The 19,345-nt window shown below is 33.1% G+C and overlaps 1 protein-coding gene across 6 annotated transcripts in view; it reads left to right on the top strand.

Moving 5' to 3' along the window:
- Positions 1 to 19,345, top strand: part of RALGAPA1 (Ral GTPase activating protein catalytic subunit alpha 1) — a 211,099-nt gene that overhangs the window by 186,964 nt on the left and 4,790 nt on the right. For 5 of the 6 annotated variants that reach the window (XM_005222080.5, XM_059879341.1, XM_059879343.1 and 2 more), the window contains one exon: positions 14,004 to 14,128. In XM_005222080.5, coding sequence (XP_005222137.1) covers positions 14,004 to 14,128 — 125 coding nt within the window. Of the gene's footprint in view, positions 1 to 14,003; positions 14,129 to 14,727; positions 14,759 to 19,345 lie in introns of all 6 variants that reach the window. The other variant, XM_010817182.4, reaches the window with a different exon arrangement.

Raw genomic sequence — 19,345 nt, 5'->3', positions numbered from 1 at the left:
GAATTTAGAAGCTGTATAGAAGTTGTTTCCCCATAATATTTAAGTATATTGTAGAGATACTCTTAGCCTTTGCTGATCTGAAGAACTATATTCTCTTTTCACAAAGGTTCACAAAGGTGTATATTAATTTTAAACATTGAGGGAATTGACAATATAGATAGATTACTTGATTTTTAAGTGGAAGTTTACATAATAAATTACAACTAGATGGTTTCATTTTAAGATACTAAACTATAGATCTCCTTTCATTTTAAATAGTGAATATTTCAGAAATAATAAAATTTTAAATATGCAGTTTTGACAAATTCAGATAAGCTCACATTAAGGAAAAAAATCATGTATTCTAAAACAGATCAATAAAGCTTATGAGAAATTACAATAAAAATTGAGATCTCAATAGGCTTTGAAAACCATCAGGTTCTATTTTAATCCTCATAAGAGAAATGGAGTAAAAGAATATGTAATAAACTCAATTATATTTGGATAATTGAACTGCTGTGTCAGTTATTTTATGCCCAATAAAAGTACCCACTAAGATTCCACAGCATAAATTGTGCTATTTATGATCATTAAATACAGCTTAAATTTTATCCTAGGAACATCTTCTGTATCTATGAATCTAATGCTGTTCACTAAACGAGGACAATATTGATTGTCATATGCTGCCCAAATCGATCATGCTGGCAGCCAGAATTACAGTAATCTGTCAGTATTGATGACTGTCTTTCAAGCTTTGAAACCTCTCCTTCACTTCACTTGTCATTTCTTGCATTACTTGTACTTGAAAAGCATTTCCTTACAACTTCTGACTTTCTCAGCTAGGTTTTGTTGGTTTTGTTGTTTTTTTTTTTTTTTTGTCTCGAGCTCAATTTGTTGGTTTGATCATGCAGTTAGAATTGAAATGCATCACTGGGGAGGAAGAGTAGGCACATTCTGGGTAACCACTGGACCTGAGGACTATTTCAGGTTGATGTTTAGCCATCATTTAGTAGTTACCTGTTGAAAGAGAGTGTATGTGTGTTTTGGTGTGGGGTTTGGGGTTTTTTTAGATGTTTTTGACTTTTTTGTAAGAATATAATTCTAAAACATCAGTTTCATGATTAAAAGTCATATCATGGCTTTTTCTTAAATAAAAATTTTAAATTATTTGTTTTGATTCCAGAGACATTAAGACTGTGTATAAATGTTAAATATGTTGATATTATATACATCCTATTTTTCTTTAATGTGAGACCTATTATACATAGAAAATTTTCAGAAGTTATAGTATATAATCATATTGTATTTGGGTTCTCAGAGAAGCAATCAGTAGGATGTGTGTTCTTAAGTATATATAGAGAGAGAGGTTGATTTTAAGGAATTGACTCACATGGTTGTGGGTACTGGCAAGTCTGAAATCTGTGGGAGTTAGGGTAGAGATAGTAATCACACCTAAAAATTACCTTCAGAGCAACATCTAAGCTGGTATTTAACCAAAAACTGGGTACCATGGCCTAGCCAAGTTGACATAAAATTAACCATCTCCCATGTCTTAGTTTTCTTAAGGTTTCTTCTTAGCCTTTCTTACTCCAAGATATAATTTGAAAAAACTTTTATCAGTCTTAAATATGATGAATAATTAGTTTAACCACCACCAGGTAAGAAGATAGAACTATACTGTTTTTCTTCTATCAAAAATATTTATTGATCACTTACATAGTAATGGTAAATATTTTGAGAGAAATGCAAAGACAAATCAGATGGTAATCTCTTATAAAGTTTATAATTTAATAGGAGAGAGAATATATATTTACACTAAAAATTACACAAGGTAAAATGTGTCACGGTCAGGTTGTAGATAAAATGCTTTGGGAGTCCTGAAGAAAAAATCATTACTTTGGAGTCAGAAAACTAGGGAAGAATGTGTAGAAAATCTGGGCCTCAAAGGTGAGATTTGAGTAGGTGGAATGGAGCATGTCTGTTATAATCCTTGCCGTTTATATTTTTAGATTTTTATGTATATATGTGTATAATACATATGTAATATTCTGAAATATACATTATAAGGAATATTATGAAACTAAATGGTTATCTTTTAAAAAAACACTTTCCTCCTAGATTTAATATTCTTCCCTACCAAACCAATATCATTTGATTTCTTCTAATCTGTTTAGATTTGACTTTTTTCGTAAATGCCAGAAATGGGTTTCTGTTTAACTTTATCAGACAAATTACCAGAAGTCAATGATCATTCTTCAATTAGTCACAGTTTGTTATCCCTGCAGTTCTGCTACTCAAATGTAAAGAACCTGTTGCAAAAGTATAAGAGCCAAAACGAAATGAAATGTAATTGATTGGCTCCGCTAATGCAGTTTGCCATTCATTACGATAGAACATTATAAAACCTCTTAGGGAGGCCCATCAATATTGCTGCCATTTCATGTTAGAAGAAAGTGAGTTTATTGAGAAACTACATAAATTTATATATCTACTGTCTTTTGTAGATCATTTCCTCCAAAGATAATATTGATAAATACAGACTATCCTAAGTCCTTAATTATAAATTAATTATTTTTTAAAGTGTGGCAGCTGACTGTTGGGAAATCAGCATGGGCTTCAGAATCCAGAACCGTTTATTAAGTGTGTCACTGTCTTTCTGTCTGATTTTTATTTAATCTGTAAAAAGAGTACCAAACTCAGGAATGTTGTAAGGATTAAATGAGATTATCCATATGAAGCACTAAGCAGCCTGTCTGCCATGTAGCAAGAGCTCAGAAAATGTGCTTTTACATATTATTATACTTTAACATGTATTGACAGATGAAGTATTTTTATCCTATTCTGATAGGAAAAGAAAGCACTACCAGCATCTTACCTGTTTTGTCACATCCAACATGACAGTATGGTCCGCATATGGTCCAATCTAGATAGTTGGGTTATATCATAGTACACCAGAAAGAAACTAGAAAACTATCAGGTGATTGTCCAACTTTTCCGTAAAAACAAAACTTGAAGTTTCTCTACTTCTGTATCTTTACGAACTTCTGACCTGTGCTAGAAAGGAACTTTTTCTCTATTAAACCCTTATGTTGTTGATATTAGTGACAAAGATGCACTAGTGTGCCTACGTTATTATTAAGTATACCTACTACATAATATGTAAGTTTTATTCTAGTCTTCTTTAAAAAATAAAAAACAGTAGTAGATTCATATGCTATTTGGGGATTTCAGAGAGCAAAGAATGAAGGATGTAAAGCTGAAATTACTCTAACCTTGTTTAATGAAGGAATTGCAGTGCTTTTAATCCATTAATTTCCTTTACTAAATATAAGGGATTTTGCTATTGAATTTTTAGTAACTCAATAATGGAATTAAAATTAAACTATGGATCACAGATCTCCGCATTTTCTTCTAACTGCTTTTCCTCTCAAACACGAGAATACAGCCTATTTAAATCTTAACTTTTGCTTGCCAAACCACTGTTACCGTCCATCTGTTCATGCCAATTGTAAAGAAGGTTCGGTTTTTAGTGAAGCTTTGCATTTCACATAAGGTATGTGAAGTGAAATTTCACAAGGGACATGATGGATCCTGATTCTTAGTGATAAACCTTTGGGGCCATCAGGGTTGGCATATGGTCCAGTATGATATGAAGGCTTGGGTTCCCTGGCTTCACTTCTTTGGCGTGAAGCTGATAAAACCTGGCTCTTGAGTATTATTTCACTGGACACCAATCATGGGCAGCAGGAACTGCCCATTTAACTCTCTGTGGGAAGGAAGCCCAGAGAGCATTCACAATGGTACCATTGTCGAGTTGCAAACTGCTCTGAACAGCTTGACGGCACTAGGGAGGAGGGGAAGGGGTTGCTTTACTAATTGCTGTTGAGAAAAAGAGAAGCAGCAAAATAGCTGTTGTAGAACTGATGTTTCTACATTTACTTATTCTCTCTTGATAAAGGTGTTGATTTTTATTTAGCACATACCTGCTATCAAAAAGAAAGCAAATAAATATATTTAAGCAACCACCTGTAGTAATTCCGTTAACAGCCCACAAAATTATAGCAGAGCAAAAATCAGTTTTCCTTTAGGATATTTTTATGTTTAAATGAAATGAAAATAATGTTTTGTAATCTTGATAGAAATTTAAAATAAAGGACAGTGGGTTAAAACCACCAAAGTTTATACATCACATAAGGTTAGAGACAAATTTGACTTAATTTCCTTTACTGTGTGCTTTTAACAATTCCTGAATATCATCTGAATATACATAAGCTATACTGATACAGAAATATAAATCAATTTTATGCATAACAGTCACAAATCTTAAGGTTAAATACTAGATTTATCATTTAAATGAGGTGATGCCTGTTTCAGTCACTCATGATTATCTTTCTCTCCTTGAATTCTATTTTGGATATCTTTTTTAAAAGTGAGTCAGTGTATGCTGTAATATTTATATAAACACCACTCTAGGTCTTTACATTTTCTTCTGGTCAGTCTAATCAAGCAGTTGGAAGTTCTCATGCAAAAAAAACAATGATGTACAACTTAAAAAAATATTAAAAGCTTATTTCAGCCCCCAAGATCCTGACCCCATAATATATTTCCATAGATGATTCTTTTTTTCCAGCAGAAATTAAGTTGACTAAATTATACTGCAGTATTGTAATTTATACAACATGTCCTTTCAAAGGATCAGGGAGAGTTATTTTAAGAAAAGTTTTTCAATCTATAAATTTTTAAAATTTTGATGTCCTTGCTAAACTGAAGGAAAATCAAATGCATGTTTTATAAAATTAGTAACATTCTGTAAAATTTAACTACTATTCCATCTCTCATATCCGCTTAAATTGTTTTAGTAAATGAGCACCCAGTGCAATATTTCAAAAACAGTAATTCATTGAATACCCATTCTTCCTTTTACTACAGAATAGATTATAGTTAAGTCAAGATTAATGGGTAGATTTTAATGTTAAAGTCCTGTCTCTGAGCCTATTATTCCCTGGGGGCATATAGTGCATTAGTTTAAGCCAATATATTGTTTATCATAGATTCTATGACACTGTCTTAAATGATGGTTTGCTGTACCCTGTAACTATTTACCATGATAATAAATCACTTTGTGTACTCCCAATAATTATAGCATTTAAACAGAATCTTAATTAAGTTAGTGCACATTTAGGTAGAGATAACACTTAAGTAATTGTACACTGTAAAATTTCACTTAGTTATTTTTTCCCTTTTTGCAGTCTTCTGACATAACCCAAGTTTAGTATTTATTCCAAACACATTGATTTCCTTAACTTAATGTATTGAAATTTTTGTTCCTAAAAGGAAAAAACACAAGTGATTGTTTCTAATTTTCCCTCAATATTTTAAAAATTCTTACTCTAATACTTAGTAGTTCTGAAGCAGTTCTCTGTTGACTGTGAAAGTCTCATTATTACTTAGTGATAATATTTTCAAGCAGATCTTACTGAGAATGAGAGTACAAAATTTTAATTGTATTAAATTTGAAATCCAAGTAACTTAGTTTTTCTTGTAGATGATTTGGTTTATACAGCTTTCATGAAAGTGAAACATATACATATTTGATAATGTTAGTGCTTTTTAGAAGCTGCCAATGATTATTGGATTATTAAATCAGGAAGGATTTTCAGAACCTTTAGGTAGGTTTAAATTTTTAATCCTATTTATTTAAGGTTAATCTTTTTAAGTGTGTTTACATAAATTTTGTTATATAGAATTGGGTTTATCAACTTTTTACTTACTGTTTTCATTTAATAATTGACTGATTTATGAGCAATTATATATGGTCCAAATTTTATACAACTCCAGCTTTCAATAATAGGACTATCCTCACAGTGCCTTAGCACCTGTTATGGATTTTGAGTCATCTGGCAGCCCATGGGACTTAGATAAAGAAGTACCAGGTGTCCTGCCTGTCTCCTAATTGAGACGCAGTGAAAACAATATAGACTTGGCAGTATGGTTAAAAGGATGGATTAAAGCCCAGCTTTGTCTACTCTGACAAATCACAGCTTTTCCTTCATGGTGTAGATAGTATCAACTACTAAAGAATTTCATTAATATTAGACATCATAAAAATCATACACAATTATTTGTCATAACCTGTTGTGGATTTTCAGAATTTCTGTTTAACAATTCTAAGATTCATGCTGTTTATGTAGGAGAATTTTATTTTTACTGCATATGAACTAGACTCCATGTTCCTTAAAGAAATTAGTTGCTGTAGGAAAGAAATGGAGTGTTAATTTACTAGATCTTTATAAAGTAAGCAATATACCTTACTTTTATCTTATAAAGGAGCGGTGCTTTTTAGTCTGTGGGATACTTCATTGCCCTGTGTATTTCAGGAAGGTATCCCACTTTACTCCTGATAATAATAGTCATGAGATCCTTGAGTTGTACTTATAAAATGTATCTACCTATATACTATATCTCAATAAAATTCTAATTTTCCATTATGTTTTCAAGATCCTATAATGATACTACTTCAGAATGTTTGAAAATATTTCATGGCCTTTTAGAACTGAAAAGCCAAATGTGGTTTATTTTCTCATTGTTTAGATCATGTTATAGATTTTTACTATACTACATATGGGATTCAACTATATAAACAAACATTTTTTGAAAATTGCCAATCTTAGAAGTTAAGCTAATAGTCATTGTGTTGGCCATCCCTGAGCTGACTAAAATGCCTTTTATACTTTTTTTTCCATCTAAAATTCGTATCATTGAGATAGTCTGTAGAAAAGCACTGGACTCTTAAATGACCAAGGTTCTAGTCCCAACTACCAGTCAGTCAGCAGCTTTGTTTTTCTAAGCAAATCTTTATATTCTCCTTCAAGGCAAAGCTTATTGTTGAATAAGCATTTTGCTGAGTTTCCTGAAATTAATGTTGGTAGATCTTTGTTGTATCCTTCCTCAAGTTCTGACTTGTCCTAAAATATTCTCTATAAATGATGCCTTGGGATCAGTCCTCTCAAGATTGCCTTTTTAAAACCTTAAATATTTAAATTCCCAAGTATTTTTTTCAAGGATATTTTTACCTCTCTTCTTAGAGTGTACAGAGCAGTTTTGGATATCTGCCTAAAATGATTTTGAAAATACCTTTCATTTTATTTTATCTACAGAGATATTCCCAGTTTCTTTCCTTTTCTCCCTTCACTGCAGATGGCCACTTGGATGATAAGTAGAATTGATGAAAAATTTTTTAATTTCTTAAAAAAAAAATTATCCCAACCAGTGGGACAAAATGTTTATTTCAGTGCTAAATTGTAATGAGTTGTGATTACGTTGAATATTATAGCATTTCTTCTGTGGGCAGTTATTTTATGTTAATATCAGCTTTCTTTTAATGTTATACCTTACATAGGTATACACAGTGCTTTACTCACTTCTTTCAAAAAAAAGTCAGCTAGATTAAGGATAGGGGTAGAACCAAACTCTTCCTCATAAGTAAGATTCAAACTCTGTCTCTAAATTCAATCTTAGGAAGGTCCCAACTATATTTGCCCCAAGGGGTTTGTCTCTGGAGAGCCTAATTGGGATTAGAGGAAGCAGGCTCTCTGCATAAGTGAAGTCGCTCAGTTGTGTCCTACTCTTCACTACCCCATGGATTGTAGCCTACCAGGCTCCTCCATCCATGGAATTTTCCAGGCAGAAATACTGGAGTGGGTTGCCATTTCCTTCTCCAGGGGATCTTCCCAACCCAGGGATTGAACCCAGGTCTCCTGCATTGTAGGCAGACACTTTACCATCTGAGCCACCAGGGAAGTCAACAGGCTCCTAATCAATTATCAACCAACTTGATTCATTCCTTCTATAGTTTATAAACAGTCAAGGAGTACTACTGGGTCTTGTACTAGGTGCTGGAGATATTAAGATAGAACGGCATGGCCTCCGCCCTCAGACATTAGTCTCCCACTAGTTTATTAGAAGAACAAGCATGAGGAAAGAGGCACACTTGGTGCTTAACAGCTGGCTCTGGAGAGCAGGAAGAGGCTCGATTGGTGGCATTTATTGAGTTCCATGATGTGAAAACTCCCACCAGAGTCAATACCAAGCTACCAACCATCTTGCAAACTTTGTAAATAAGGTAGGTAGTATTCACAAAAAAATTTAAGTCACTATGCAAAACTCTGTCTCTTCCTGCAATTACCATTCTTGGAATTTTCTATAGAGAGAAGGCAGACGAAATTCCTAACTGGTAAAACAGCAAAGAAACCACATTCCTATGAGTGTGGGCAAGTGCTTACTGCATTAGGAATTTCAGAATGGGCCTTGAATCCCTGAGGCTGTGCTGTGAAGCACAGATACAGATACTTCATACTTTGCCTTTACTCAAAAAGGAGTCAGTAGGGGTTTTGTTTGTTTTGGAAAGAAAACATTAAACTTGAATTTACGAGGAATTAGTTAGGCAGTGATAGGCCTTTGATGTCTGCTTATAATTTTCGTAACACCTTTTTATGAAAAATTATACTTTATATTTGTTCTTACATACTACATGTGTACACACATATATACATATATAAACACACATACATACACACAAGTTTCAATTTCTTTGAAGCTAGTCACAAATTACATTGGACGTATAAATCCCCTGATTACACTGTATTGTTAAGAAAATTATTATGGAGAATGAAAAATTAAAAACCAAATCTACCTTTAAAAAAATTACCTTTTGTCTGTTTTTCCTATACATTAGTAAAGTTGAAATAAGTGGCACTAATTAACTATTTACCATCTCTTTTGTTCATATTCTTTTTTCTCATGAGAAATCAGTTTTCTCAGAATAACTCAGAAGTTCCTCTTGTACGTACCATAGACAAGTTTTATCAAAGCATTCTTGCAAATGAATGCATGTATATATTTCTTAAACTGGTACTGAAAAGTGTCCACATGGAGACAACACTTTCTATTTATTACGTTGGTGCAAACATAATTGTGGTTTCTGACCGTGAATTTTAAATCATAACTAGGCTCCAATGGATCTTTATTAGTCAAAATAAAAACCATTACAATCAACACATTATTTAGTAACGAGAAATAAGTTGGTTTATTCCTATAGCATAAAAATATGTTGTTTTGGGATTCAATGAACTCTTGGAAAGAATTTTCTGCATTCTGCTGGTTGTGGAAGCATTTTCCCTGCAAGAAATTGTAGAGATTCTTGAAGAAGTGGTCGCTGGTGAGAGATCAGGTGAATATGGCGGATGAGGCAAAACTTAGTAGCCTGATTCAGTCAACTTTAGAAGTGTCGGTTGTGTGACACGCACTTGGGCGTTGTCATGGAGAATTGGGCCCTTTCTGTTGACCAGTGCTGGCTGCAGTTGTGGCAGTTTTTAGTGCATCTCATCGATTTGCTGAGCATACTTCCCAGTTATAATGGCTTCACTGAGATTCAGAAAGCTGTAGTGGATCAGATGGGCAGCAGACCACCAAACAGTGACCATGACTTTCTTTGGTGCAAGTTTTGCTTTGGGAAGTGTTTTGGAGCTGCTTCTTGGTCTCACCACACTAAGTTGGGCATTGCCAGTTGTTGTATAAAATCCACTTTTTGTTGCCTGTCACAGTCTGATCAAGAAATGCTTCATTGTTGTTGCATAGGATAAGAGAAGACAGCACTTCAAAACAATGTTTTTATTTCTGGTCAACTCATGAGCACCCACTTATCGAACTTCTTCATTTTTCCAATTTGTTTCAAATGCCGAAAGACCATAAAATGGTTGATGTTGAGTTCTTCCGCAACTTCCCATGTAGTTGTGATATGACCAGCTTTGATGGTCTCTCTCAAATGGTTGTTGTCAACTTCAGATGGCCAGCCACTACACTCCTCATCTTCAAGCCTCGCGTCTCCTTTGCAAAACTTCTTGAACCAGCACTGCACTGTACATTCGTTAGCAGTTCCTGGGTCAAATGAGTTGTTGATGTTGTGAGTTGTCTCTGCTGCTTTACGACTGATTTTGAACTCAAATAAGAAAATTGCTCGAAATTGCTTCTTATCTAACATTATTTCCATAGTCTAAAATAAATGTAAACAGCAAGTAATAAGTCAGCAAAAAAAAAAAAAAAAGCAAGAGTTGCAAATTAAGATGATGTATAACATAACCACATTAATTTAGAATGTGTTCCAGTATCAAACGGCAAATTTCAACAGTGCAAAAACCGCACTTCTGCACCAACCTGATAGAAGGACTTGAGTCAGAGGTCAAAATAACTGTTTTTAACATTCACATTAAGATGTGGCACAGAGAATTCATGCATCTCTTTCCAGGAGTGGGCTGAAATTGAACCCTAGTTTCATGACAGCTGATCTTGATCCAGTGACACAGGGCCATTATTTATTATTTCACATGTAAGTTTAAAATCAAAAGTAGTTACTTAAAATGCATACTGATGTTAACATTGTGTTAATGAAGTACAGATTGGGTTTAAACTATTTATACTATAAATATTTAGTTCCTTTTTCTTATTTTTAGAATGGGTAATACTTCTTCCCCCCATTTCTGCTTTTGCAGAAAGTAGAAGGAAAGGAGGATTAGTGGATAATTATATTGCTGTGATTGCAGCACCTGTGTGTTATTTCTTTTGATTGGCTAGTTCTGTATTAAAGATTCCTACCAGCCAAAAGTCTCCTTCATCAAATGGTTTTTTACTAGCTAGTTTTGGCTTGGGTTGTTTTAGATTTGCAACAAAAACTGTCTTAATTCAACTTAGACTTGTACTTTAAGTTTTACTCTGAATTTGTAAGTATGCCATCACCTTTTTAGCATCTCACCCATTTCATTTGTAATTTCAATGCCAATGGCAACATACAATTGCAGTAGGAATATAGCTTGAATTGTTATTATCCATCAGGTTTGTGTAGGCCACTCAATTTGTAGGTACTAATAACTCTTCCCTAGAGAGCTGCCTTTTAAGGAGTAAGTGGGTAACCTATTTTAAGGACATGTAGGAATTAACTGTTTGGAATTATGGTTACCATTGCAGATGCTAACATCACTGTTTGGAACTTTATAATCATCTTAGTCACAAAAGGCTCCTTGTTTGTGGACTCAGGATTATGGTTTAAGTACTTCAAGTTCAGTATATCACCTTAATATATGTTTTCCAAAGTAAAAGAAGAAAAGACGTAAGTATGTAGATTGGGTTGCTTTGATATTATTGTTTGTGCTTTATTTCACTACAGCAAACTTGGAAAATTAAAAAGAATTTAGCTTTTAGAATGTGGTTTACTGTAGTCTACTGTTACTAAGCTATTTTCTGAAAATAATCCCCCAAAAGGAAACTGCAGACATCACCGTTACAGTTTTTCATTTAAATTCAACCATCAGTGATTGTTTTCCTTTACTCTGCCACCTATACTTGGACTTTAAAAATTGTTTAGTGAGCATTATTACCTCTAATGTTTTTTGCAATTTTATTAAATACATCATGTGGTTTTTCTACAAAATGAATACATTATGTCTAGATAATTTCAGTTTGTATAGTTTTATATATTGAAGTTTCTTCAGAGTTTTATGAATCACCTTTTATATAGTAAAATAGAATTATACCCCAAAATGTATCTTTTCTAGATATTCATTTCTTGTTCTAATAAATTTTACTACTTTGGAAGTATTCTCCTTGCTTTAGAAATACTAAATTTGCTTTCTCTCTGCCTAATTTTTGTGTAAACTCTAAATAGAATAAGATAAAGTAAAATATTTCATTTATAGGCCCTCTGAAAGTAGAGCATTTTAAAAGCAGGTAGGTGTCTCCACCCTACTTTTCATGAAGCATTTTACCCATTCAAGCAGACTTTTAAAAACAGCTTGTTTTGATAGCAGACTGTTCTCCTGTGGGCCTTCAGCCTTTGCTTCCTGGCAGCACCTTTGGTGCGAAAAGAGAGTGATCAATTGGGAGACTATCAGTGCCAGCATGCATAGAGTGATAAGTTAACACACCACTGGGAATTTCTAGGGCCCACCAAGATACTTCACTTCTAATGTGCTAACAAGCTCATTTTTCTACCTCTTGCCTCTTCAGTTATTTTTTTTCTCAGAAGAGCTTAGAAGTTGAGTGCATCAGGCATAATGAAAAGCTCTGTAGGAGGGAGAAGCAATAACCCCATTTTTCCCTTTTCAGCCAAATAGAAAATTAGTTTCTGGTAATACACAAAGGCCAGTATTTTTTGTACAAGGGGCACTGCTGTGAATCAAAGGACTCTATTAACTGCAGAAAATTCGGCAGCTGTGAATCTCCCCCAATGAAAAAAGTACTTTCCAACAAGTTGTGAGATATGTGGTATTATTTAGATTGAACCATCAGTTTCATCCCCTTTCATTTATAACCATATACTCTCTTTTAAAAGTGCTATATTACTTTTCTAGGTTAACACTCAAAAATGTCTGCATGATCCTTCTATAAAATCCTTACTGCTGATCATTTTAATATAGCATCTTTTCCTGTTGCTCCCCATTGCAGGAGTGAAATTATTTTGAAGTTCAGCCCCAGAAGTGAAAATAATGGATTATAAGGAATTGGAATTAAGATTATTTGAATATTTGATACATAAAATGTAGTATAAGAGATTACTCAAATCATTTAGATGGCAAAAGACATCACAGTCTTAAGTGCATAATGAATATAGACTTAACTTTGTTTCTCTCAATAATGCCTTGTAAATGCAACTTGCTATGGGATCTCCCACTGAATTAACATTTTAAATTATCTTCCTCTCAAATTTTTTTCTTGGTCTTGATTATAGACCTGGTCTACAGTTTAAAGAACTGAAGAACAACAATTGAATTGCAATTTTAAAAAGAGAGAATAATGAATTTTGAGGGTAAAATATTAAAATGGGTTTTAGCAAAAATTCAGTGAATAGAGAAGAAGCAATAGGCAAATTTTTATTATCCTTCATACTTATTTATATGTTTTATGTAAAGCCTATCAACATAGCACACTGAGTACAGCAGGAAAACTTTCAAAAGTTGTGGCAGAAAGGTTAACTGATTTCTCAGTTCAGGAACTATACGACATGAAGTCAGCATGTGAGTTTTTCCTGATAATTGTATGTTGCTGCCTGCTGCTCTACATTTTGACAGCCATTTCCATAGTTGCTTTCGTGAACAACAGAAATATTCTCTCTCTTTCTCGCCCTCTCTGTGCTAACAGCACAATCAGGCCTGCTGAAACAGGAAGCCTGGAGTGGGTTGTTCAAAAGCAACAACACTTCAAGGTACTGGTTGCTTGTCAATAATATCAGAGAAGAAAATGTGGTGAAAGGGAAGTACAGTATTTTTCTGTCAGTGTCAGTGCCCTGTAGATGCTTTTGTTAGACAGTATTTAGGAGTCCTGTGGACTCTTTGCAAATATTCCTGCCTGTTTCAGTGTTATAATTGACTAGGTATTTTTTTCTGACATACAGATTCAACTGTGTATTTATCTTAACTGCATGGAGTTATTCAAGGATTACAGCAACAGTAGTCTTCCATTCAAAATGAGAACAATTGTTGGGAAAATGCAGGGATTTAGAAAAAGAAGAAGATATGCAGGAATTTTTCACAATAAATCATTGCAAATGAAAAATAGAATTTCAGACATAGTATTTTAAGCAGCATTATAATATTTATCATGTGGCTTTTCAGAGTACATTGCAGATCGAAGCTGATTAACCAGATAAGATGAGCCTAGGCTACCCTGGTAGCAGTTGAATCCTCTTCCAAGTAAACTGTTATCCTTTCTTTCTTCCAACAGTTTCTGTTAGTTATATTCTAATAAATGTATCCCTGTTAAGCTACCAGGTATAATGGTGTCTGGAAGAGTAAACTTACGTTAATAGCTATAATTTTTTACTCTTTACAAAGTCATACTCTTAGTGATATGCAAGGATAGTTGGCGAATATATTTATTAAGAAGTAATGGCTTAGCAGTGATAGGCCTTTTTGAGCAGATCTGTTCTTTTCCAATGTAAGCTGCATTTAAGTTCAACCTTAACTGAAGGAAATCAGCTATGAGGAGAGAGCACGGTATCTGCAAACGATTGTCCAGCACCATTTAGAACCAACGACATTTGAAGATTTTGCAGCACAGGTTTTTTCTCCAGCTCCCTACCATCATTTACCATCTGATGCCGGTAAGGTTAAAAGCAAGTATTAGTTACTGGTCATTATTCGAACTTGAAATGCAATACCCTTTTGTTCTGAGAAAAAAAACTCTTAATGAAAAACTTAGTTGCATACAATTCCAGTCATTGAAGTATAGATATTTTTCATCATTATTTTCATATTTGGCCTATAAATTTGATTTATACTTTCTTTTACCTAAATACAGTTCTTTTAAACATCAACCGTCTTCATTAAAAACACATACACTACATTTTATCTTAGCTAAAGGGCAGTAACAATTTTGTTTCACAGAATCATTGCTGAAGTATCTGCAAAAGAAACACAGTTGAGCAGGCACTCTCAAATTCGGAGGATCAAATTTTATGGCCAAGAATATTGCCTTATTTGTTCTGATTTTACAAATAAAGTTAAAATAACTGGTCTAGATTTAGAAGTACTTAACAGATTAAATTATTTGTAATACTGAAGATTATAAGAGGGTACTGCATTTTTACAATTAACTAATTTTGAAGAAATCAGTAAGAAAATAAATGACTCATGGCCTTCCTATTCTGTAATACTTTGCACTCCTTATGATTGTTTCATTTATTTTATTTTCCCTCTTTAGATCATTAAATATCAGTTCTGTTTATCTGAAGGTAAGACAAAGTGTCACACAAAACACCCTTTGTTCTTCCCCCATTTCCTTTTTTAAAAATTAGCAAGCACTAAGCTTGTAACTCAGTTAATAAGCAAACTTAACACTGCCCTGGTTCATACTAAACATTTCAGAAATTGTCACTAAATTTCTTCCAGAATTCTACTTACTAACCTAGGTCTGCATGAAACACTAACATTGGTTCTGGGATAAAAATAACTAATAATAGAACCCTTGGTTGAAGTTAGTTACACCTTGTTGTATTGACCTTTTTGTTTCTCAGCATGAAAAAGTAGTCCTCCTGAACTGAAATGGTGTGTCTGTATTTTGTAATGTGTTGCATTGTTACTGGATATCCTTACTCATCAAATAGTTATTGTTGTGTGCCTTACACTGTACTAGGCACCTGAAATACAAAGACTTTTTTAATGATGTTCAGGGGAAGCAGGAAAAAAGAATACAGTATACTTGGAATTCATTATAACAAGCCTTCAAATTCTCTTTATATTATATAAGTTTTCTTTGTATTAAATAAGTTTAATAGGCACAGTACTCCTCTTCTGGCCTAATTGGTTTGAAAAAAATAACAATAATTCTCAATTGAGGTTTAGTCTGTGAAATTAAAGTTTCCGTTCCTGTCACCCACTTAATTGGCCATTATAAAAATAATTTTACAAAGAAACTTGGAGCCCTTTCAATTAATAATATAAAATACCTAACAAAGAGAAAATTATATTAGACTGGGTTCAATCTTTTGAAAGATTAAAAAGTCTTTTAATGTTTGCTTTGGTGGATTGACACTATCTGAAATTACTCAGCTTGGCATTAAGAATGATGGTAAAAGAAAGATACTAAAAATAAATTAATGAACAACAAAGTAAAAACTAGTTAAGTATACCTGGACATTTCATTTTTAATAATAGAGAATATCTGATAAAATATCAGACATTATTGAAATAGACATGAACACTTTTGTGTATCATATAGTTGAACCATAAGTTTCACAAGTGAAAATATTGATTAGACCATGTTCAGACTAACTTTTCCCCTTAAATGTATACAGGCTGTCAGTTTTTATGTTGTAGTTGTTTACTAGCTGGAGTCCTTCATATTCCTGTTCTTAATGTTTTTCTTATATTTTATGTATTATCCTGCACATTTGACCAGATACATAATATGGGAAGTAAGTAGTATTCTCACATTCTGAGACATTAGGTAAAGGATGATACAGCAGCCAAGTCAAGGCTCTTTGGTTAATTTGGAGGTGAGGGGGTTGTGCCTGGTCTTAGTCGCAGCTTGCAGGATCTAGTTCCCCAACCAGGGATCGGATGAACCCTGGCCCCCACATTAGAAGAAGCCCAGAGGTCCCAGCCACTGGACCACCAGCAAAGTCCCTGGTTAATTTTTTTTTCAGTTGTCTTTGCTTTTAGGAAACACTAGAAACATGACCTTGAATTTTTTTTACAAGGTCTTTTTACCTGTAAATAACTTTTCCAATATTACTGAATACATTTTTATGCTTTTTTATAGACTTGAATAGTTATGAAAGTTAAAATTTTTATCAGAGTAGTTTTAAGGTGGTTTTTTTTTTTCCTTTAATGTGGACCATTTTTAAAGTCTGTATTGAATTTGTTATAATATTGTTTCTGTTTTGTGTTAGGTTTTTTGGACCCAAGGCATGTGGGGTTTTAGCTCCCTGACATTGGAAAGTGAAGTCTTCACCCCTAGACCCCCAGAGAGACCCCAGAGTGGTTTTCAACTCAACACAATAATGTAAAAAAGGAAACCTTTACCCGTTTACAGTAGCAAAAACATAATGACATCTGAAGAATGATTGTTTTCCCCAGTCAGCTCAAATTTTTATTTTCCTATCACAAACCAACTGATACATGCAGAACTCCCTTTAAAGTTATTTTAAAGTGTAGAGAGAAGACATAAAATAGGCCACATAATAGCTATATGGACCTGACTTATGGTTTGCAAAAATTGCATAGTAGTGTGAAGATTTTTAGGTTCATTATTACTTTTTAATATAATGAAAAAATTGATTTGCCACACTGAGGAAATGGCATTCAGAACTGCAGATGAGAATCAATTTAGATAAGCCTATGCATACCACATCTATATAAACTAATACTAATCAATACTAATACAATAAATTGAAATTATGTTTTAAAGGAATATCAATATAATAATCATATAAAGGATATAATCTGTTCCTTCAAACCAATAGAATTATAATATTATAATAATATAATTCTATTCAGTAGAATAGTGGAAAAATACTACCTTAAGTTTACTTTACTTGGCTCAAGCTTATTTAATACCTACTTCCTGTATAACAGTAATTTATCAGTTGTGATGACATTGAAATCCAAGGAGGATTTTTCTAGGTAATTGTTAGTATTATTTAAATAGACATGAAAAACATTTTTGGTGTATCATAGTTGATCCATAAATTTCATAACTGTATTTTCTCAAAATGGACTCTGTCTGTAGCAGTAGACTGATACTTAAGGGAAATTATTTTTATCCCTAAGGTCATTGAGGGAGATATCGTGATGTCACACGTTGTTGATCTTCCATAACCACATTAAAACATTATTAGATTTTTCATGTCCTTTATTTTAAAAAAAATTACAGGAAAAAAATCCCTTTATCTTTGTCAGGCATGTGTGTGGAAAATATCAAAAGTTTTACAGTGACTTTCTTTTTCAATGTCTTAATATTCATGAACACCTCTCCTCTGACTCTAAACTTTGAAATTACTCCTCTTTTTGGTCAGATTATATTGGCAGTTCAAAATCCTGATATTTTCCCCTAATGTCACATTATCTTCTCAAAGTAAGTCTTGTCTTTTCTCCCCCATCCCAAGTCTTTTCCAGTGTTATGTTTTTTTACTATCATCAGCCATAAGTATTTTTGAATACATTCTGTTAGTAGCATATCTAGAATTACCTCTAATACTCTATTATTTTAGTTGAGCTAGTGTTAGATACCTCCCTTTGGATTTGTTTCTCTACAAAGTGTTAGAAATTTTAGTATTTTAAATAGTAAAGGGTTGATTGGTATTTGACTCCCTCTGAATATGCACATATATACATACATATATGCATATACATGTACAGTTGACCCTTGAACAACATGGGTTTGAACTGCACAGGTCCACTTACACATGCATTTTTTTTTCAGTAGCACATTTTACAGTACTGCACAATATTAGTTTGGTTGAATCCGTGAATGCAGAACCACAGATACAGAGGAACAAGACCTACCTACCTATAGGGAGAACTGCATTATAGAGGGCTGACTATAAGTCACAGGCACATTACATAGAGAGTTGGCACCCCTAATCCCCACATTCAAGGGTCAGCTGTATATACTCGTAATACGTATATCTACATATACATACCACTTTGTATAATTACCTTTAGAAAACATATAGGTTCCTAAGTAAATATTCTAAAAATTAGTAATAAGATTCAAATAATCCAAATAATGATTATGAAGACCTAGAGTAGAATCTAATCTTTCTTTATTCCAACCCCAGTTTTGCTATTAATTCATAAAATCTATATTGCCACATGTAGATGAGACAGTATTACAATTGTCAGGCCCATCTCTTTGAATCTTTCAATGGAATGAATCATCAAAATTTAGCCATTAAAGTTTTCTCCTTTTCCCAGGCTTTGAAATGATCTAGAAGAAAAGATTTTAGCTTTTCAGAAGATAGTTATTTTATATATATCCTAAATATTATTTGTGAGTGCCAATAGAAAATCAACTACCTTTGACATATAAGCTATAAGTTTGTTTACTGTGTTTTTAAAAACAAATTCCTAATGATATTTATTTATCAGTAGGTTAGCCTGAAATTTAAAGCAACCAAGTATATTCTCTTTTCAGTATTTTGAACTTAGAAATTTGGCTTGTATGTTGACCAAGAAGCAAATAATATTAAAGTCCATTAACCTTTAATAACAATAATTATTAGGTTCGGTTTTCACATAGACCATTCAGATATAAAATTTGTATGATGAAAATAACAGTAATTGAACAATCACTGTGCATCCTCTCATTGAATCTTCTGTGAGATGAAAACCAAAAAAGTTTACCCAGTCACCTGCTAAAGTCAAGTCTGACTTCAGAGTGCATGATCTTAACTAATATAATGATTCATTTAGTCTAAATATTTTCAGTCCCTTCTTGATATTGAGGGAGGAAAGAAATTGCCCAGTAACCGGTCTTGTTTGCAAATTAGAGTTTGTTAAAAATTTTTATTTTGAAGGCTCTACTTTTCCATCCATTGAAAAATCTTCATTATTTTTTATATAGTTTTAAGGTTGCCATGGGAGAACTATGGGCTTTGGAAGTCAGACTTATCTGGATTTAAATCCTAGTTCTCCTGTTTATCTCCATGAACTCAAATGAATCCATTTATCTTAAATCCAGTTTTCCTATTTGTAAGGAGATAAAATATGACAAGTTTAGACTGATATGTTCTCAGTCTGCAGTAATGGTAGTTTTTGAATATCTTAATAAGAAACCTCATGTTTGCCTGTATTTCTGTGTTATTTTATTTTAAATT

The sequence above is a fragment of the Bos taurus genome, chromosome 21 (assembly GCF_002263795.3).
Source record: "Bos taurus isolate L1 Dominette 01449 registration number 42190680 breed Hereford chromosome 21, ARS-UCD2.0, whole genome shotgun sequence".
NCBI classification, from domain to species: Eukaryota; Metazoa; Chordata; class Mammalia; order Artiodactyla; family Bovidae; genus Bos; species Bos taurus.
Note: the sequence above shows the minus strand (reverse complement) of the source record. Positions and strands in the feature narration are given on the sequence as shown.